This window comes from Mercenaria mercenaria, chromosome 5 (genome assembly GCF_021730395.1).
Source record: "Mercenaria mercenaria strain notata chromosome 5, MADL_Memer_1, whole genome shotgun sequence".
NCBI lineage: Eukaryota > Metazoa > Mollusca > Bivalvia > Venerida > Veneridae > Mercenaria > Mercenaria mercenaria.
In genome coordinates this window covers 36,208,385-36,231,456 of record NC_069365.1, presented here as the reverse complement: position 1 = coordinate 36,231,456, position 23,072 = coordinate 36,208,385, and the positions used below count along the sequence as shown (strand labels likewise).

The window sequence follows — 23,072 nt, the reverse complement described above, 5'->3', positions numbered from 1 at the left end:
GGTAATTTGACATAAAATCAGTCCATAGTTATCTACCCTGATTGTCTCAGTCCAACTAATAACAATAATGAAATTTCAAATAAGTCCTGTAAGTACTTATTCATATAAATCCATTTTGATTACAATCAGGGGAGGTAATCAGATATAAAATAACTCTGGAACCTACGATTGGATCTGATTTGTCATGGAATCAAGATTTATTGTTGTTGAAGATATTTTGGAAGTTTGTATCAAATAAAACCATAAATGAAATCTCTATATGGCTGCAAGGCCAAAATAGCCAATTTTGGACCTTTAAGGGGTCATAACTCTGGAACCCATGATGGAATCTGGCCAGTTGAAGAAAGGAAACAAGATCTTGTGGTGATACAAGTTGTCTGCAAGTTTGGTTAAAATCAAATCATAAATGAAGCTGCTATTGTGCAGACAAGGTCAAAATAGCTAATTTTGGCCCTTTCAGGGGCCATAACTCTGGAACCCATTATGGGATCTGGCCGGTTCAAGAAAGGAACCGAGATCTTATGGTGACACAAGTTTTGTGCAAGTCTGATTAAATTCAAATCATAAATGAAGCTGCTATTGTGCAGACAAGGTCAAAATAGCTAATTCTGGCCCTTTCAGGGGCCATCACTATGGTACCCATAAAAGAATCTCGCCAGTTCAAGAAAGGAACCGAGATCTTATGGTGATACAAGTTGTGTGCCAGTTTAGTTAAAATAAAATCATAAATGAAGCTGCTATTGTGCAGACAAGGTCAAAATAGCTAATTCTGGCCCTTTCAGGGGCCATAACTCTGGAACCCATTAAGGAATCTGGCCAGTTCAAGGAAGGAACCAAGATCTTATGCTGATACAAGCTGTGTGCCAGTTTGGTAAAAATCAAATCATAAATAAAGCTGCTATTGTGCAGACAAGGTCAAAATAGCTAATTTTGGCCCTTTCAGGGGCCATAACTCTGGAACCAATAAAGGCATTGGCTTAATGACTGAATGGATAACCTGAACGTATGGTAGAACTACAATTTAATTGTCAGTGTCTGGATTATAATTTTTTCACTTATAATTTTCACCTGTATTATGTCTAGATAAATCGCTATTTTAATGCTGTTGTAACGTAATTAACAAATGTTGACAACGGTAAACACACATTGGCAAAATGAACAAAAAAAGGAAAATTTTATTTTTTATTTTTTGTTCAATAAAGCCTTACTGTAAACAACTATACTAACACTAATTACGCTAAAATAATTATCGAGAAACGTAATTAATACGCGACGAAATAATAGATAACTTCTAAAACATTTTCTTTCACAGTTTTGTGCATAGCATTGTTAAAATCTAGAAAAATCCATCCTCACTTAGGTCGGGCAAGTTGAAAATCTAAGTTTAACCGAGTACTGTCTGTGGCCGAGGTCGACGTTATGGCCGATATAACGTATATACAAAACATCTATAACAACATATTCTAACAATGACAATATTCACATGATTGACAAATAACTAAGACAATTAAGTTTTTAAACATTTATGTAATTACTTCTTAACTTTCGTAGCTACCACTAGACTGAAATAGAAATTGATCACAAATATCAACTTTTGAATTGTTCCTATTTTATTTGATAGAACAAATGCAGTCTATATAGAGATTTTCACAGAACTGGACAAATTATATAGATATTGGACATTGTAAATCTGCCTCATTCACAGATTACAAAAAAAATAAAATCTACTATCATACAGAGCTAGTCTTTGACTTGTTTTGCTACAAAGACATTACAGATGATGATTTGAACTTTATGATTGTTAGTGTACAAGAAATTTTATTTTTGGCTATATTGTAGGTTAATACATAAAATCTAGGGCTGAGAATGATAAAAAGGATTGAAGTTATTAGAGGAAAGAGTAGTGATAGAAGAAGTATGTTAGATACGGAAGAAATTAAAAATCAAAGTTCAATGATGGAAGATATTGGAATAATATGAAAATAAAATATAAACACAGAAGCATTGAGTGTTAATTCCAAATGAGTAGACAGTAAATATAAACCAATAAGCCGTTATACTGTAGTAATCCTAGTAAGATCCTTGTGATAGTGAAGAATTGTGATTTGAATTGGAAATAGGTTTGATCTAATTAAAAATGCAGGACAGTATGAAATAATGAGTAAATTAGTAAGATTCTCCTATACATAAAATAGAAAATGCCGAACAAAGATGCATCAGCCCCACAATATCAGATGGGAATGTAACTTTCTTGGAAAAATTTGAAAGGGGCACATAAATCAGGACTGAGAGGAAAGTTGCAATTCTGTTTGGTAATCAAAAGTGCAAAAGTGTACTTGATTAACAGAGGAAAAAGGAACTTTGAGACCTTAAGGATCTTAAAATCTTTTGACATGTCAGTAACTGCCACTTGTATGCAATTCAGATTGAGTCAAGAACACCTTCAGCTAACGAGATTGCCTCCTGTGGAAGACTTTAATAAAACGAGAGAAATAAGGACAAATAATATGGTGAAGGCAGTATTAAGACATTTACATGAAGGAGCCTAAAACAGTGATGTGAAATTTTAATGCGAAGACGTCAAGAGTAACACTAGAATCCTTTAACCAAACACTGATCAAATGCCACGGCAGGACCACGCAATCTATCTGGCAACAACCAAACAACAACACCATGGCGGCACACCCTACAGAAACAAGGATTTACTCAGAACAGAAGAACAATGTATCATTGTGGAGGTGCAACCTTGTCTTCGATTGCTATTAGGATGCCCTTGTCTATTTCAAGATAGCATACAGCAAGGGTACATCAGTTACTAGTAATAGGGATACGACCTGTCCCCAAATTTGGGGGATGGGCATATAGAAATTTAAGCCAATATTGGAAAGCCTATCAAATCAAATGGGATGAAAAAATTAGTTGATTAAGATGGAAAATTTTCAGTGGCTGCTATTTAGATATGGCGCCTCAATTCATGTATTACTTTATCATGTACAACTCTGGCTTATAAAGAGTTCCAAATTCAGATTCTGAATTAAACTGCTGAACTGTGGATGGTACGTCAAGTCCATTATGGGAAATTTGTGTCCCATGACATTCAGCTTACATAATGCGACCTTCTGTTACAGGCTAATACAAACGTGACGGAGAACGTAAAAGTTCGGGTTTACAGTGGTGACCTGCCAAGATGGAGGAAAAATCCTAAAAGTACACATTCTCTGGTAAGGCCAAATTCCGCGCCTTAGTGGAAGCTGGTGAGGGAATTTATACAGCAAATTGCTTACCTAATTGTATTAGAAGTTGTCAAGATATAAATGATATCGGCAATCTTAACACAGCATTAACTTACATTGGGTTGAAGGTCTAAATTTGTGAGGATTGATGTTTGTAATGCAAATTCAAATTAATCTTGCAGTACTTGTTTAACTCTGGGGGGTGTTCACAAGCATTTTTATTCTACTGAACCTGATTTATATGACGATTCATTCTGCTAGTGATCCTGTGTATAAAAATTCTGTATTCAAATGTATGTAATATACAACAGACAAAAAGTCTGTCCGGAAGACTAAAAATAAAAATAGATAAAAAATTGGTCCATAACACCAACATTTTCATTTCTTGAAGAATTAGCCCAAAGGAAGATTAGGGAAACGTCTTTAAAACTTTAGTACCGTTCTCTTTCAATTAGTAAGCTATGATAATCTTGGAAGTATAATTTGTCAGGCGCAATAATAATGCCTGCTGGAAATTTATGAGTAAATCCAAATATGTATCTGAGAAGTTTAATATTAATTCCAAGGCATTCTTAGTAGAAATCAAAACACTTGTACGAGATTTAAATAAACAAAAGAATGAACTGAAAAGTACATTTGATGTTAAAATTTAGATAATTGATAAGCAGTGCTTTAATAAACCATAAGAGGCCAGGAACTTTTTGTACAGTGTGATGTGATCGGAAATACGGACAAACAACCTGAATACAGTGAATTCAACAACTTTTACATGAATCAGACATCATTTAGTTCACTGAAATATTTTGCTGTAAATATGTCACTTTTATCCTAACTTGTCGAGGATATAAAAAAATGTAATTAAAATAACATTTATCTCATGAGATGATTAGATAGAGTATAAGGACTGCTGACAAGTTATCTTTGTAAAGTTTATGCAATAAAAAAAAAGAGCATATGTAGTTTTTCTAAAAGTTCGAAAAGAAAGGAATTGTTAGCTCATTTATAATAATAGATGCATTTACAATTCTTTTTAAATATTTTCGAAGAAAGGATTGTGACTTAATTGCACATAAATTATGTCATAAATAGATATAGATAAAAAATGATATGATCAATTCTCGAACATATCATTGTAACACATGGTTTTTTATAGTTATTTGTGCATCACAATTTAATGTGTTTTACCTGTCACATACTATGCAAATTAAGGAAATTGATCTTAAGTTTGTAGATGTTATATGTAAAATTTTTATGGGTATTCTTAATGAATTGCAATCTTACATTTCAATATTACGGTTCAAATGAATTAATTGCGGACAAATTTTTAGAGGTAGAGGATTGTGACAGGTGAGTTATGATTAATTATATTAAATAATGTTTAAAATATATTCAAGACATTTACATTTAGACAAAGATTTGTAAAGGTAATAGTTATAAAGCATTAGCTCAGGCTGATGTAATTGATAAGCTTTGAATGTGGGTCCATACGTTACAATTGATCTATAACTTTCTACAATCTGGCAATATGAGATAGTTTGCTATTAAGTAAGAAGTACACCTACTTACATTCTTTGTCTGGGGTTCTATCAGAACCATTGTGAAATAATAATATATTGATAGAACACTTCTATTGGCAATATTTTACGTGTGTTAATACAAAATCTTAGGCTGAGATGAATGAAAAGGAGTAAGTAGTAGAGGAAGAGGTGAAAAGAGTTGTGAAGTTGCGGAAGAAATAGTAAATAAAGCAAGTTACAAGTATGGAAGGTATGGAATAAATATGAAATAATATAGAACCAAAAGCGATTTATTTTAATTCCCCAAAATAAACATCATAAATAAAAGAAAATATAGCCGTTATACATAACAACATTCTACAAGACATATCTGTACTGATTGTACAAATACAAGACATTTAAGTTTTTAAACATTTTATGTAAATTACTTCTTAACTTGTTTCGTAGACTAGCCACTAGACTGATAATAAAGAATTTGTCACAAAATATCAACTTTTGTAATTTTTCTCTTATTTTATTTGATAGAGACAAATGCAAGTCTATTTTAGAGATTTTCACAGAGAACTGGTTGTAATATTATCATATGATATTGGACATTGTATAAAATCTGGCTACATTCACAAATTAAAAAAAAATTAAAAATCTATATCATAGTCTAGGAGCTAGTCTAGTACTTGTTTTGCAACAAAGACATTACAGATGATGATTTTGAACTTTTTTGTATGTTTAGTGTACAAGAAAATTTTATTTTTGCTTGATTTTAGGATTCAGAAACAGATGCCCATTTTACAGTGAATTACATTTTACGTAAGGTTAATCGTGCTTAATAAATTTATATAAAACATGAATACTATAAACAGTTGTATCTTTGTTTACTCATGGGCAAATGTATACTCTAACACGATCCGCAGCAATTGCTATATAAACATATAGCGAAATCGCCTATACATGAATCTACGATAAAATATGGTTGGCAGTTACATTTCACCCCCTACGATTGTGACCTAAAAGATTCTACTTCTGTTCCATTACATACAAATTATTTCAGGGCCAAACGGTTGAAAACAACATTTCAAAAACAATTATGATAAAAAGTCATACTGACTTATGTGTAGGACCGTAAAACACGTTTTGATCTCTATGAGCGATTCAATTAGCTCAATTATGATTCAGCGGTGATGTCATAAATGTATGACATAAAGTATGACATCATAACAGCGGTGACGTCATAAATGTATGACATAAAGTATGACGTCATAATGATGTGACGTCATATCAAATTTAAGCTTGTAATCAACTAACCTATTTTGATTATTCTTTTCATAAATAATTTGCGAGCTGTTAGATAACTAGTCAAAATTCTAATAAAAAAAGAACAAATATCTATATGTTCCATTGGCTATGCAACATTTTCTAACCATGAGGGTAAATTGTAACTGCATATGATCCGAATGACGCATTATGCTGAAAATGTAGTACTGTAAAATGTGAATTATTTGCGTTGTTAGAATCGAAATAATAAATATGTTCCAATACTTTAATCAGTTAATAAAATATGAGCAGTCGTTCGGATGCGAATAATTAAATCACTCGTGCTGCGCACTCTTCATTTAATTATTACGCATCCAAACTCCTGCCCATATTTTATTAACTTATAAAATATTGGAACAGATTTATTATTTCTTAATTCAAATACAGTATATCAAACAAGATGTACACAGAATAAATATGAAACTTACATAATTTAGAAAAAAATGAGTATTGTACATGAAGAACTGAGACAGAGTTTTAACTAAAATTTTGATTTTTGGCTGAAAGGCTAAGAAAAAAAATGTTTTTCATCTAAGTATTTTTTTTATCCATGTGTACAAAATGCAACAAAACTCAACAATTGGCAAGTAAAGTTTTAAATGACAAAAGGGCATAAGATTTCTCCTCATTTAGTCATTGCAAAAAAAAATATCAGAATTTTCACTCAGATGAAACTAATAGCAATACTACTTTAATAGTACATGTTACTGTATACCAATTCATTTCTGAACAATTAAAACATGGCTATGTTTATTGTGATTTCAGGAAGAGTAAAAATGTGCATCATAACTTCTAACCCAGCCTATCTGAATTGAGGAAAATATTCATTGTGTAAAGATAAAACAAAATTAAAATTCTTTATAGTAACAAGTGACCACAGCAAAGGGAGACAATATGTAAGTATTCAATCACTGGCCAAACTGTACTAGTCTCCCTTGCATCATTATTTACATTAGACAAAAATATCTTTCAACTGTGAAACATTTAATTCCATAAAGTCTTCATTAGCATTATTATCTATTGTATAACTTCCTGACGTGGTTGTATTATCATCATCATCATATGCTGTTGTTGTAATACTGTCCATAGTTTCATCCAATTGTCTATTATTATGTGGAAACATCCTGTTATGCTCCGACTTGGAATAATTTGGGGAATATCTGCAATTGTCAGATGTGTCAAACGAGTGTTGCCGATGCGGCTTGTGTCGGGAACTGTGTGGATGATGTTGACTGGAAAACGACGATAATCCCATTTGTATTCCTGGACCAGATTTCACTTTTTGTGGATTGTTACAAAATGTCACAGTTTTTGTTGTACCATTATTTTCCTGGTATGAGGGATAACTTTGAATGTTTGAATTTTTATCATTATTAGTATTATAAAGGTCTGTATTTGATCTAGAATACGATGGATTTAATTTTCTACTTTCAAATGACTGGTCACTCTGACTATTAGAATTTGACTGGTTCATGTGATTGTCTCTAGGAGTGAGATTGGACTGGTTGTCTCTAGGTGTAAGGTTAGAGGGTTTCTGCGGGTATTTATTGTCGAAGTCTTGACGTTGTAAGTGTGGTGGTGTACCTCGACGCCCACTCTGACGGACGATGTTCTGTAACTGCATTATCCTTAAATCATCTGAAATGATATGTACAAGAATCAATAACAGAACAGTACAGGGTATTAGCAACCTATACAATAAACATAACTTTGGATATAACTCCAAAATTGTATCACCTTGGACTGTTAATTAAACATAGCAAATAACCTATATTCTTTAATCTCAGATCCGTGAAACAGAACAGAAAAGATCTCTCAGGTTTAAAAACGACAAAGCAACTGAAATCGTTTTTGTACCTGCATCTTGAGAGATTCCCATATGTCCATCACTGACTGAGCCGCCACGCCCACTGTCACCATCCTCTGACAGCTGACTATGTGTGTCCTCTGCCCCTGGTCTTGACAAGTACATGTCATTATTTTGCTCACTCTGAAATTATACAAGGATTTTATCAATCCATAGAAATAACATCACCAGTAGATATTTATCATGGCCAATGTTCGAGTCTGGCCTTGCTGAGCAAGTAGGTTTCTGCTAGTTAATGAATTTGGAATAACCAACATCAAAATGATGTTAAATATTTAAATTAATCTGGTTCTGACCCTGTACTAAAATTCTTCAAGAATAATAACTTCCCTGGTACTACTTTAATTTTTTCTTTGAAAGCTAAATCTGATATTTTAAGAGATAAAGTAAGATTGGTGATATATAGGCCTTTTGCATTTTTATCACCCTAAATTTGCTTCAATGGTTTTAAAGACAGGTGTAATAAAACAGTTAAAGACCATCAGACATAATAATTAATTAAATCATCACACCAAATATGTTAACAATTTTAGAGACCCTTTTTGAAAGTGTTAAATTTCAATCAAGGGATTAAACTACAATATGTTTGTTTGTGAAAACTTCCTTTCAACAAATTATAGATAATGATCCTAGTTGTCAAATATCACAATCAACTACATAACCTTGTCAACAAAAGAATAGGTAGGTAAAACATCAAAGGGTAAAAGTAGTGTACATATTACAATATTCTTTAATTGGTCATTGATTTTGGCCAATTATTCAATCAATTACTTCCCAGACAGTGAAATTCCCAGTCTGGCCAGGGAAATTATACTTCAAAAAACTGTTGATTAGCCAATAAAAAGATAAATATGTTTGAATTTGGCAAACCATTATTTCTGTCTAAATAGTATTATGTATATTAAACAAACATTTAACTTAAAGTTCTTGGAAACATTTCATGTAGATAGGTTCTCTAACTGTGAAATCTATCATTTTTAAAGACACTACAATTTGAAACCACTACATTTACACTATACTTTCTCTTTTACAGCACACTATAAAATGGTAACCAGATCACTAACCAGTTCATTCCTTAAAAAAAAATCAATTCATGTAAATGAGATACTTACATCGTTATGATTGGTCCACTGTTTGTCATGTGACTGTATGAGAGCCTGGTGTAGCCGTAGAGATGCTAGTCGGTTGACACTTGGTGCACTGTTATCATGTGATACCCTGTTACCCTGAATCTGCATGTCTACATCTGCAGGGTCTACGGCTGAGGTCACCGATGGAGTTGGCGTCTGGAAAAAGATACCAAAATAATTAATATATAATTAATCAAACTGCATCTCAGCAGCTTAACATATAAAAATTGTATATATAATTGACGGACTGCATATAGTACAGTTCACAACAAACAGAAATTATGTCAGAATCTGGGAAGAAATCATACAACAGTTCAACCAGCACAGGTAAGAAAATGTATGGTTTACGCAAAGTCAAAATTTGTGCAAACTTATTAGCCATACAGAATATGGTTATTTCCTATATAAAACATCTCTTTGCACACAATGATAATAATCAAGTCAAATTATGAAACAATCTTCTTGGCAATATAGTGACATAATCAAGGAATACAAGCCATATTGCAAACTGTACTTGAAAACACACCCCCTATACTATAATAAAATCTTGATTTACAATTTCAATGAATAAAATCTAATGAGCAAATATAACATAAAAATAGAGCTTTAATGACATACATTATCTGCAAAAATACGAACAATATTTGTTCATTTTAATACAGGGATAAGCAAATAAGACATTTTCATTCAGACAAATTCGAATAATATGGACAAAGTGATTAAAGTCCAACAAAAAATCTTTAATATTGTGATTTCTGTGGGAGGTTTTTCTCATAAAGGACAACATGAGTCACTGAAATTTAAAATTTTTTTTCATGATCAAGATTGTTTAAAATGATTTTCACAGATTGGCGAATCACTGTGAAATTATTTGATGAAATTATCACCCTCATCTTTCAATTTACGAACCCCACGTGCAGTGACGTTTGCAGAACCACTATCTATTCAGTGTCATTGACTCAAAAGGACATAATCGTAATATAAAGATGGTTTCATGATTATTTCTTTCAAAGTTAACGGCAAGTGTTAATCTTATTGAACAAATCTTTAATTGCTTCTGCGATAGAATCTATACTTCTTCATTCATTAAAAAAGAACGTAAATTTGGAAGTCAGGAATGCCTCTGTTTCCAGTGCTATTTAGCATTTGAATTTTCATTATGTTATTCCAACAGTTTAGAATCTACTGTCATAGAAAACTTCTATCTTGTATCTAGAAAACCAACTGAAAGACATTAAATAATATTACCTGTTCCTTTTATTTGTTATAGCTTTAGACAGTGACCCTTATGACATAGTAATATGGTACAACAAAACCCTTATCATTATACCACACTTTTTTTTTCAAATATTATAAGGAACATTTTTCTTCAGAAAGACAAGTAACACAACGATACTGAAATCTGGTACATCTTCAATGTATTACACTATAAAATTGATAATCTAAATCATATAAAATGACTCATACTTTGATATCTCTTTGTAAATCATTTCTAAATCTATTGTTTCTCAACAAATACAAAGGTATTTGAGTTCCTCCAAGTATATTAGAAATAGATCACAGATATATATCATCTACCTTGGCCAATATCTCTCATCAAATTAAACGTAAATTAATTGAGGTCTTTTGTTTGCGAACAACTTGAAAATAGTGCGATTATCATTGCAATGTATACTATGACACAGAAATAAATAAATACTAAGGTGAAAAAAAACTAGGTGAAAGAAATCAAACAGTAGGAGGTAAAATAAATCAGACAGTACTAAGGTCCTGACATGGGTGGCAAGGGAGAGAAGGAAAGGCAACATAATATACCCTAAAATCCATGACAATAGGCTGAAGGATCAGGCAGACCCTGAGACTTGACATTGTATACCGAAATCCAGAAATAGGTTCAGATGTAAGGGACAAGAGGTTTGACATACAACTGTGACTAGCCACCAAAATACAACTTGATTTTGCTAAAAATGGTTCCAGCTGTTCGAACTTGAAATAAACTTTGACTTGTAAAGGATATAGGAGGATGACTGGTTTGCTATCTGGTTGTAGACTGGACATTTCTAACTACAATGTTTTAAGCTGCCAGCACAATTACAAGTGGCATAAATCAGAAGATTCTGTTTTATAGGTAACAAGATGATTGTATTTCTCTATCATTATTTGGGTATAAATATTCGTTCAGGAGTTTTTAAACTGTTGAAAATTATAGGTTCGAGCAAGACTTATTAGCTATTGTACGCTTATTTAGCCATTGTATACTCATTTTGTATGCTCGTTCAAATTCGATGCACTCATGAAAACCCGCAATTTTAGCTGGTTTATGTTTTAATTTGAACAAGACGTTTATTATTTGAAAGTAACGCTGGTCATCTGAATAAGTTTTATTTGACGGAAAAATCGTTTAAATGCAAATGATGACTTGAGCAAACAATTCAACATTTTTTACACCGCAGAATCTTTCCACTTTTTGACAAAAAGGTTGTGATAATTAACCGATTTAGTTTCTGTGACTTATTTGACACAAGAACATTATTAACAGACATTTACATGAAAAGGGCAGCCATAATTACTGCTAAACTTGACAAAAAAAATAACATTTCTCGAAACACAATATGAAAATCACAGTATTTTTTACCATGTTTAACAAAAAATAAAATGTACAACAGTTTTCTCATCATATTCCTTGCACAGCAACTTGAATTTTACTAAAGTAAAGAATTTACTAACACAATATGGAAACTTGGTACGCTTGTATAGCTGAATTCAACAAATTAAAAATAACTGGCTATTTCTCAAAGGGAAATTTATCTTCCATATCTGGAGCCAGGTTGTTTTAGGTTTAAAATATTAACTTGTTTTAAAACCTAATTTCTTTAATTGTTTTCAAACACAATAACAGGATATGCGAATAAATCTATATTCTTAATAACAAATGTATATCACACCCTTGAAAATGGTCTGGGGTCTAATTAAGTTCTTTTCTTATTACAAAGCTAGTGCGAAAAACATTAATTTGAAACTAGCAGAAACGATATGTAAGAACATTTTGCCACTTACTTGCCGAAAGGTTATGTTTTGAGCCAAAAGCATATCTCAATTTTAATCTTTCTATTGATATCATCTTAAATTTAGGCCTGCTTATTTAGCGATTACTTCTGAACGGCAGGATTATGTAGGAAAAGCTGCGATTTAAGGAAATGACAAAGCATAAGCTTACTTTAATGAGACAATACACGGTGCACACCAAATTGTGGTATTTTTATAGCGAAAACATTGTGACAAATATTATTCACCACTTTCTTTTTATCCCAGATCATCATGTGTACCAACAAAATCATATTTGCCACAAAAACAATTCCCTTTTTTTTCTGAACTATTTTAACTAGATTATCAAGCCTGTTTTGGTTACTCTGTAATATTACATTTAATTAAGGATAGCTATCAATTTTCGTATCAGACGGAATGAAGCTTTGAACTATTCCATTTTGTTTATCTATAAATAATTACACAGTTCCGAGTTATGGACATCTTGAAAGCTTGATGACTATTGCTTTACACTCTTGCCATTACCATGATGATTTACCGTCCTTTTTCATCCACGATATTTGTCCAAATTAAAGTACACATTTCACAGACACAGATTTACTGATTCTCAAATTGTTATTTACGACTCACTCGTGTCCAAGCAAATGGACTCACTTCCTTTTGAGGAGATGCATTCTGGGTAAATGTCCACAACCATGCCACTATGATCAAAGTATGAGCATTTAAATGAATTTCAAGATGAATAAAAGTCAAACATTTCATGTTGCTAATGATACTGTAATAAGTATGCAGAGCGGTACAAAATGATTAAGCCACCATAGCCGCATTTAAATGAGACATACATTTGAATATTAAATATCAACAAATTTAAGACCAAAGGAGACATTGTGTTGAAAATAACCATATCTACATTAAAATTATCTTTGATTTATTGAAAAAATGATGAAAAAATGTTAAAAACCCTTAAAAATATTTTCAGCCGTACAATTATATCAACCAATATTCAACATGTGAAATTATGTTATTGACAGTTGATGAAGTATGAGAAAAGATCCCAAGGTTTATACAGCGCCAGATAAACGGAGATAAAAACACTCTTTTAACTTCTGGCGTGAACAATTAGATATCTTAAACTGAAAGGAAATTAAAAACAGATATAAAAGGCGTTGGTAATAAAAAAAATAATTTAGATTTATGATTTTCTGAAGAAAAAACTTTGAAAGTCACTGTTATATCACATTTACTGTAAACCGATACACTGCCACTAAAATTATCACAAAAAAATGCACTAAAATGAAATACGCTGGTGTACAGGCCTTTCTAATGTCTTTTAGGGAATAAATAATGTGAACAGAAGGGACAGAACTGTACTGGTTCATTCTAATGCAATATATGAACTATCATCAATAAATATTGTTAAATCTTCAAAATTCATTATTTTGTTGACATGCGGACAACGTGACTTGCTGGCAGAAACTCTGTGATTGCCAAACCGCTGCTAACAACACATAACTATTACTCTGCATAAATTATATATATTATGTGGTGCAATACTTAGGTAAAAAAACACTTTTTCCTGACAGCAATTACAGCAGTCTGGAAAACTAATTGCTTTTGTTTACAGGTGTAATTTTCCTGGGTTTTATATTATCAGGCTATCAGTTCACACAGTTCTGTCAGGAAATGCATCTGTGAAATTACTATCAATTTTCTTTATCTTTAAAGTTAAAAACAGCTTTAATCATTTAGATATCATACAGGCAAAAAAAAGTCATGCTGTAAGTATGAGTGCTTGAATTTAATCTTTAAACCCGCTAAATTTATAAAATGGACTGGTCCATCATTCAATTCGGGCAGTACCACTTATTATTCAAAGGGGTGTTCACTGAAAATTTACTGACTGAATAGCGAACAGTGCAGACCATGATCAGACTGCATGGACATGCAGGCTGATCTTGGTCTGCACTGGTCGCAAAGGCAGAATCTTTTGCCGTCAAACAGTCTTTTGTTTTCTTTAAAATCTTTACCATAAAGAAAATGAAATGAAAGAAACATATTTATGTAGCAAAGTTCATGTGGGAAGTATTAGTTAATTGTAAGACCTCATGTGTTTTCACATTAAGTCGAGAAATGAAAATTCCATTAAAATAATCCTTGGGATTTACTAGAAAAACCCTACCATACTGTGATCAAAATAATTTAAAACTTTACCCAGGAAATAATTAATCTTTATTTATGAGCAGTCTATAAAGGAAGACATTCATCATAATGTTATAATCAACAAAAAAAAACTTAACCCTTTGTTTCATTAACAAATGAAAGAAAAGTGAGATTGTATTTTATTTAGTTCAATAAAAATTTGCTGTCTTACAGTTTCTTTGTTCATTAAAAGGGATGAATTACCACTGAAGGTAAAAACAATATTATAAGTTTACCCTCTCACTTGACTTCTAAGACAATCAATTTTCATGCAGTAGTAATAAAATGCTTATGTATATTTTATGAAATTATATGATGTATTGTTATATTTACAGCGGATTAATCAATAGGTGTACCAGGTTCACTGGATCACTACATGTTATGATGCTTGTACTTTGATGAGCAAGCACTGACTTAACCTCGTCTTAAAATATATATTGCTGAGTTTTAAAAGCCAGACATGAGTCAATATCAGAAATGACATCAAACGATATTAGCACTGACATCAACTGATATCAGTACTAACTAAAGCTGATATCAGCACTGACATAACTTAAACTTATCTATGTATTACATTCAGCATCAACTAGCTCTGTGAGTTACTGCTTTTTCTAAAAGAGAAATGACAAAACTACTTATCTTGTACAAAAATTCAAATCTGGGATTGACCTAACTTGACATGGTTTATCATGTATTTCAATCAACAGAAGCTATATGGATAATCTTGTATTACTAAACATATATAAATATTTGCAGAACATTATCTGCGTAGACTGTACTGCACGTGCTGGGTAGCCTGTACCTAGAAGATAACAGTAATTTTATCTCAGCAAATAAATACTCCCATCTCTGAAGTAAAGTCAGGAAAAACATGAAAAATCACAAGCTTCCAGATAACTCTGACTGATATCAAATGTCTTATCACCAATCTGGATCAATTAAAAGCTTCCAATTTGGAACATGACAAATCATGGAAGCAATTTTAGGAGAATCAATTTGCTATTAGATGAAAAACTGATTAATTTTCGAGCTAATTTCTTATATTCCTGAAGACAATGACTTATATTTCCATATTATGACTAAAACTTCATAAATTTCATGATTGCTGCCTTAGGCAGAAAGAAAACTTGCCATTTTCGTCAGACAGTAAAATTTGGCATGAATGGGAAAAGAAAATTTTTTTACGATTTTAACAATATAAAGACTATAAATTGTATAAATTGTGATAAAATCTGATTTTTGTGAGATACTGAAAATTGCACACTTATAGTTACAACATAAAGGTCCTTGCACCCAGGATAATAGCAATAAAATCTAATTCCATTTAATTCCATCAGACAAAATTGAAGTTTATGTTGTTAATTACAGCATACCTTTCTTCTTGAATGACGTAAATTATTTTAATTCTTTTAGACAAAACAGGTGGGAAAAAATTAACATCAATGTATAATTTCACTGCTTGGAAATTACATTAATTCAACTCTGGTCCCCCATACTAAGAATGAATTGCCACTAATTAGCCAATTCTGATACAAAATTTAATGTCAATCGCTAAGAAAATTGATTCACATGCTTTTGATATGTAACAAAATTGCTTTTGGAAATAAAATTTATATTAAATAATTAAATGGTTGTTAGAAATTAAAGTTCTAATTGTTGTTTTAAGTATTGCTTATTACTTAAACTGACACAGCATATTTTTTCAGCAATTTTTCAAAGTTAGCACTACCTAGCTTATTTAACCCTTACCCTGCTAAATTTCTTTAATGAACTTGTCCATTTTTCAATTTGGACAGTACCATTAACTGTTTAAATGGGGTGCTTACCAAACATATACTGACTGAATGGCAAACTATGCAGATCTTGATCAGACCACATGGATGTGCAGGTTGATCATGATCTACACTTGTCGCAAAGGCAGAATCAGCCTTGTCCAGCATGATAAGGGTTAAACATTCTTTACAGGGATTTAATCAGTACAACAGGATAGTACAAAACTTTTTAATATGAATGTCACTTTTTTGCAATGATGCTACCATTATATGAATTAAATATAGCCAGCTTCTCGTCAGTTAATTACAGGAAAGGGAAACGCATATAAGAGGCATTTTTCTTTTCAGTATAAGTTGTAAAGTGTAAACTGATAAATATAGAGGAAGTGTGACAAAACAGAGGGCGAATGCAGAAAAAAAAAAGTCATATATCTTAATTTATTACATGACTCCTTAAATAAAGCGCTGGTCCCACAGTTTGTGCTATATATGACTGGTCTATATTCAACACACGTTTACTGGGCTAATAAGTGAAATATCTACAAATAGAGCTGTGAAAATAAATATTTGCTGTCATTTTATAAAACACTTACTGAGTGGCTCGTTGGTCAATGGTCAATGGTCAAAACTATTGCCTGAGGTTCATCAGGCAAATAGTTTCGACTATTGACTGGTGAGTTATTCAATATGTGTAAAGGAATATTTTCGAACCTGTCAAAATTACTGTTTTCCTGTTGTTGTGATTAGCATATAAAATACATATCTTCAATGAATGAGCAATTTTATTATGACTCAAGATTTTATCAGTATACTCACTCACAAACTGAGGTACTTATTTTTTCTCTAATGTACATGGTTAGTAAACTAATCATCAATTTGGTATCATGATTATGCTAAGAGAGCATTATAAACTCTTCGATTTTTTTTCTGTCAACTTAGACCATCTACTCAGAATTTGGTATTGACCTCTCATCTAAATTATCACAAAGAGCTGCTAGCTGCAGACAACCTTACCATAGGTTTAAAGTATGATTCCTGTGCACAGTGTCATAGTATACTGTGTTATCCGAGATAGTGTGATTACAACACCATCTACTGTCTTACAGTTACCTATTTCTAAATGTGAAGAAGTTGCGAGTTAACTGTGGAGAAAAATGGCTCTGCTAAGATATGCAGTAAGACTGCCACACACATCTGAATCAGCATTTATAACTGAGCTTACAAAACATTTTATACTTACATTCATTCTGGGTTTGTAGATGTAATCTTTGGTAATAGAACTTCTATCTAGAGACATGTGTGACACAACTGGAGCCAAGTGAGTTGTGTTATTTGGTCCAGAGTAAAAATCCTTTTGTCCATCACTTTGCAAGCCAGGAGCCACTTCTGCCTCAGACGAATGATCACTATTACAATCGGCGCCAAAAAATTCCTGCTTTTTCTTATCCATTCTACGAATCACACATATTGTGACCACAATAGTTGCAGCCAGAACCACTGTCACTATGACAACTGTCAAGGCTATAAGCAAATTCTGGCTGTGTAAACCTTCTTTGACGGGAGACGTTGTTGTCTTGTTAGCAGCTGTAACCGACATCATTAGTCTAGTTTTTGCGTAATTTTGTGGACTTCCCCTATCGTAAACAACTACTTCAATCATGTACAAATTAATCTCCCCCTTTTCTATTGGTCGTGCAACAAGTATTTGACCCATGTCGTTGATATCGAAAATATTTGTATCATTGCGGTCCTCAATTTTGTATATCAGTTCAGCATTTCTGCCTTCATCAACGTCAAAAGCTTTGATAAGATAAAGCGGTGTGTTTACAGGAGTTGTCACCGATACATGAACTACATGGCCAGATTTGTCGGGTACCCGAAAAAAAGGTCCGTTATCATTCGTATCACTGACAAACACACTTACATTAACAGAGGAGCTAAGTCTTTTTGGGGATCCTTGATCAGTTGCAACAATCGTAAAATCGTATCGGTTCTCAAATTCTCTATCCAGTGGAATTTTAGTTTTTAAGAATCCATTAGGGTCCAGCTTAAATGGCAAAGCAATTTCAGAATTTTCAGCAATATTATAAGTAACAATTCCATTATTTTCAGAGTCTTTGTCTATAGCAACAACTTGTCCGACAACCTTTTCCTGGGGATGATTTTCAGGAACCTTAAAATCGTAATGTGCCAGCTCGAAATTCGGTCTGTTGTCATTTTCATCTAGGATCGTCAAAGTTACAGTTGCAGTAGATGTGTGCGGCTCTTTGCCGCCATCAATTGCAAGCACAAAAAATTCATAAAGATCCTGATCCTCCCTGTCAAAGGGTTTCATTGCACGAATTGTCCCATCAGTTGGCTCTATGATAAAATCAGTCCATGATTCACTTCTTAATTCATAATGTATTTTAGCATTGTTGCCTATGTCTGCATCAAAAGCTGACACAGTTAAAATAACATCCCCATAATTATTGTTTTCATTTAGTGTTACTTTATAATTTTGCTGTGAAAATATTGGAACATGGTCATTTTCATCAATGACAGAAACATTAAATCTGCTTGTTGAATTTATTGGAGGAGTTCCGAGATCCTCGCAGAACACACTGACATTATAAAGAGACTTCTTTTCACGATCTAAGGGCTTTGTTACAATAACTTTGTACTCATTAACGTCTGACTTTTGAAGTGAAAATGTATCGCTTTCTAACGTGCAGTTGGTAATTCCGTTCCAGCCGACATCATCGTCGGTAACTCCAATCAAAGCAACAACAGCTCCAATGTCTGCATGTTCTGAAATTTTAGCGAATTTTGACGAGGACAGTAAATTCAGCTTTATTTTTGGCGCATTATTATTAACATCCTGTACATGTACATACACAAGTGCCTGGGTTGTTTTCGGCGGCACACCAGAATCGCTTGCCTCCACAATAACTTGATATTGATGTCCTGGGCTGTAAACCAACCTTCCTATTGTTTTGATTTCACCTGTTTCGGGATGAATTGAGAACAATGATTCGATGTCCTGAGGCTGGTGGGCAGCGAAACTGTATATGATTTTACTGTTGTCTCCAATATCCAGATCATTCGCAGTTACATGCAAAATCGTAGAATTAACCGAGATATCTTCCTCTACAGAGGCATTGTACATTTTGTTAGTGAATTCTGGGAAATTGTCGTTTACATCTGTGATTGTAATATTTATAGGAAGAATTCCAGTTAATGGTGGAGTTCCACCGTCTGCTGCATGAAGTTGAATTTCATAATGATCTTTACTTTCTCGGTCAAGCTCTCCACTGACTATGATTTGAACGCTAGCAGTTCCATCAAGATTTGTGATAAACTTTGTCGAAAATGGTAAACCAGTTGGTCTGATGTTATAGGATTTCACTGCAAACTTAGAGCTATCTGGATCGACAGCTCCGTCAACTGTAAATGAAGTTCCTATGACTGATGATTCAGAAAATGAAATGATTTCAAACGGTTTGGAAAAGTTAGGAGCATGGTCATTCACATCCTCAATCGTCACATTAACCTTCACTTTGTCAAAAAATGAACTCTTTGTTGCTGTTACTGCGATTTCCAGTATGACTGAACATTGCACAGGCTGATCACAAATATTTTCTCGATCAAGAACTCCAACAGTGTACAAAATACCAGTATTTTCCGAAATGTTGAAATACGACACGTGAGGTTGATCCTGGTTCAGGAAACTGAATCTCAATGATCTTCCTTCATTTATATAAACGGTAAAGTTAAAATCCACAGCAATGTTACCAATAGCAGAATTAGGTTTGCCTTCTTCAACTACTGTGTACGTTACTGCTGTACAATAATGAAAAATGTAACATGAAATAAACATAAATGTTAAAATGATATATCCACATGAATTCTCCATCTTCGCTATGTAGATCTCCAATACAGAATAGCAGCTCCTCTCGAAATTGTCAGCTACAATATTTACTGTGTGTCATCCCCGACTCTCAATTTCTCTCTGCATGCAATTGCTCAAAATTCCCTGAAATATTTGAAAAGATTATTTAATTCAAATATCCAGTGAAAATATTTCTATTTCAAGATGCTAGTCCAATTACCGACAAATAATTACATCTTCAAATTCACAATCACTATCCTCTTTGAAGCAGACAGTTTAAATCCTCTTAAGAAATAAATCCCTTCTTCACATAATACTTTTATTTGCATCCCCAAAACAGAAATTACATTGCAAAAAAAGAGAAATATTCCAATTAAAATAATGGGAAAACTTTATATTTAAGATCAAATTAATCCTACAAACTTACCAAATATAAAAGTGCTACCCTAACTTAATGACAAATATACATATGTAACAGATAATTCCATCATCTGTAAAATTTTCTGCCCAAATAATTTCAGATACTTCTTATTTTCAAACATGTGCATGGTATTATGACAGATTTCTGATTCTTCTACACTTGTTCGATAATTGGGTGTCAATCATTCAAATAGTCCCACCCCTTTGTTGACAGTTAGCCAATCAGCTCTCAGCAAAGGCAATTAGACCACCCTTTAGCTCTTATCACGGCACACTTCACATTTATTATTGCGGTAAATATGTTTAGCAACAGATGAGTGGTGATAATGAAAATAATACTAAACGTAAAAGATATTTGATTATGAAGTAAAACATATGGTAAAATGATGTGCAAAAACGTTTGCAACAAATTGTTTTGTGCTATAAAATTTGTTTAACAAAAAGGGTGTTAAACACACTGAAAATATAAATCCTCTAAAAAATTTCTTGGCTTATATCTTACATGTGTTGAAAAGATAGACCTTCTGACACTTTTTCAAACAAAGATATGGAACATAGATCTTATTTCCTAAGTGAATTTAAAGTGTTAAAGATGACAGACATAAACTTTATGGATATAACAGACAGTTTTCAAATTTAAAATTCCTTTTGTAAAGCTGACATGTATTTTGCAAAAAAAATTAATGAGCATCTGAGATGCTGAAAAACAAATAATGAAAGATGAAAAATGCTTACTTTTGTCTGCAATATATGCTTTGAAGGTTTAATTTTTCAAATCCTATACCTAAATTCAATTAAAAATGCACTGTAAGTTTGACCAGAACACATAAATCTCTAGAGAAGAAATATATCATCATAATAGTGTCACATATCACAGCAAAACAAGATTATCTTTGACATAATGTTTTTACTTTCTGGTGAGAAGGATTATACCAGGGGGAGTTGTAAATGGCAGGCCGGCACACTAGCAATTATCCCACACATGTACAAACTATCTTAACAATTAGACAAGTGCCTGTTTTAATTGGTATTTCTCAGTTAACTCAAAATTGACTCAATAGTTTCTCAGATGAAAACTGCCTATTGTCAAACACATGTATAATTAGCCTGGAAGAGTAATTACAAAAGAATGGTGTAATTACCATCACATTGTAAATTCACAGTTATGGCTGAAAATATTTATGTGTGGTTTTCTCAAGAAAACATTGCATGTTTTTTGTTACTTAAGCTGTGGCAGAAAAATTTATAAGTTTACATCACTTTTTTTATATTTCAAGAAAAAGTTATGCTCCATAAAAAGTCCATCTTTCCCTAGTCCTGTTACGTAAAGGGGACTACCTGGTTCAATTTACTGTATAAATCTATAGTGACCCTTGGTTTATATTAAATAAAGAAATGTACTATAAAATCCAAACCTTTTTGAAATCCATGGCCTACTATCTATTTTTGGTATTAATAACACAAAAATCCATGCTGATCTATGAACTTCACTGTTTTCTACATGAGAAATAAGGGCAGATACTATATTAAACATACCTATATTGTAAAACAAGATCATATTTAATTTTCAGGTTTTGTTGTCTTTTTGTAAGTGTGACCATTTTTTGTATAATGTCGACAAAACAAGAATAGTAGCAATTAAAATAGCGGCGGGCAAAACGAAACAAATGAATTTATCTTTGTTCGCAGCATGTCTCCAGTGATCTGATCTGTTAATATTAATACAAACAGATTTATTTATGACAAACTGGTAAACTGGAAAATTTAACTACAGTTTGACAGGAAATGTTTGTCAGAATTGACCACAAATTGCACTTGCTGTTAATTACTTTCCTGGTTTGTCACGGCACCCACAAATTTCCTTTGTTTCTATACATAACTAAAACAGCAAAAACATATATTATGTCATAACTTTTAACATAAAGATTGTTGTCGGACAAATGTTTTTTGCGATTACAAACATCTATGTGAAATAAAGAACTGTCAATCAAACTTGCTGCAGAAGATACTGTTTTCACCAGGTGTTGTAATGAATGTACACCTTTTTTAATGTCCACCTTCTTTTTCCATTTTTAGTAGCATTTGTGACCGAGATGAGGCAAAAAAACTCTATCTTAAAACAAAAAAACTCTATCTTAAAATCTTTGTTTGCATAAAAGTATAAAACTGAAGTGAGAAATGAAAACTATATCGAGGACCGTCAAAAACATTGAAACTATACTCGCTGTTCATGGGAAGGCTTGTGACTGTCTTAAGAGTGAACTCTTACCATGCTGGACACGATTGGTTCTGCCTTTGTGACATCCATGCAGTCTGATCATGATCTGCACTGTTCGCTATTCAATCAGTATCTTTTTGGTAAACACCCCTTTTAACAGTTAATGGTACTGTCCAAATTGAAAGATGGACAAGTTCATTAAAGAAATTCAGCAGGGTAAGGCTTAAATGAAATACAACTGTTTCAGTTTTTGAGGAAAAACAAAACTGCTCCAAGGTGTTATAGCATACAAGTACATGCAATAAAAAATGAAAAGTTTTGTATCATCAAAGCAAGGTTTTGACAGGTTAAATACTTTGAAGTATAAAATTTTTATTTGGTATTAAAATTCCTACATCATAAACAGCAATTGTTATTATGAAATAGAAGGCAATAAAATAGATTTGTAAACAATTTTATCCTCCAGCAAAATATGTAATAATGTATACA

General features: G+C 32.5%; 1 protein-coding gene across 2 annotated transcripts in view; it reads right to left on the bottom strand.

The window, feature by feature from the left end:
* Positions 1-6,584: 6,584 nt before the first annotated feature.
* The window catches only part of LOC123556888 (protocadherin-1-like), a 28,036-nt gene continuing 11,548 nt past the window's right edge, over positions 6,585-23,072 (bottom strand). The window contains exons 1-5 of one of the 2 annotated variants that reach the window (XM_045347949.2): positions 20,373-20,511; positions 17,315-20,089; positions 9,041-9,214; positions 7,919-8,051; positions 6,585-7,699 (exon numbers count right to left, since the gene is read on the bottom strand). In XM_045347949.2, the coding sequence (XP_045203884.2) occupies positions 7,014-7,699; positions 7,919-8,051; positions 9,041-9,214; positions 17,315-19,969 (3,648 nt within the window). In that variant the 5' untranslated portion in view covers positions 19,970-20,089; positions 20,373-20,511 and the 3' untranslated portion in view covers positions 6,585-7,013. Of the gene's footprint in view, positions 7,700-7,918; positions 8,052-9,040; positions 9,215-17,314; positions 20,090-20,372; positions 20,512-23,072 lie in introns of those variants that run through there. The other variant, XM_053543195.1, reaches the window with a different exon arrangement.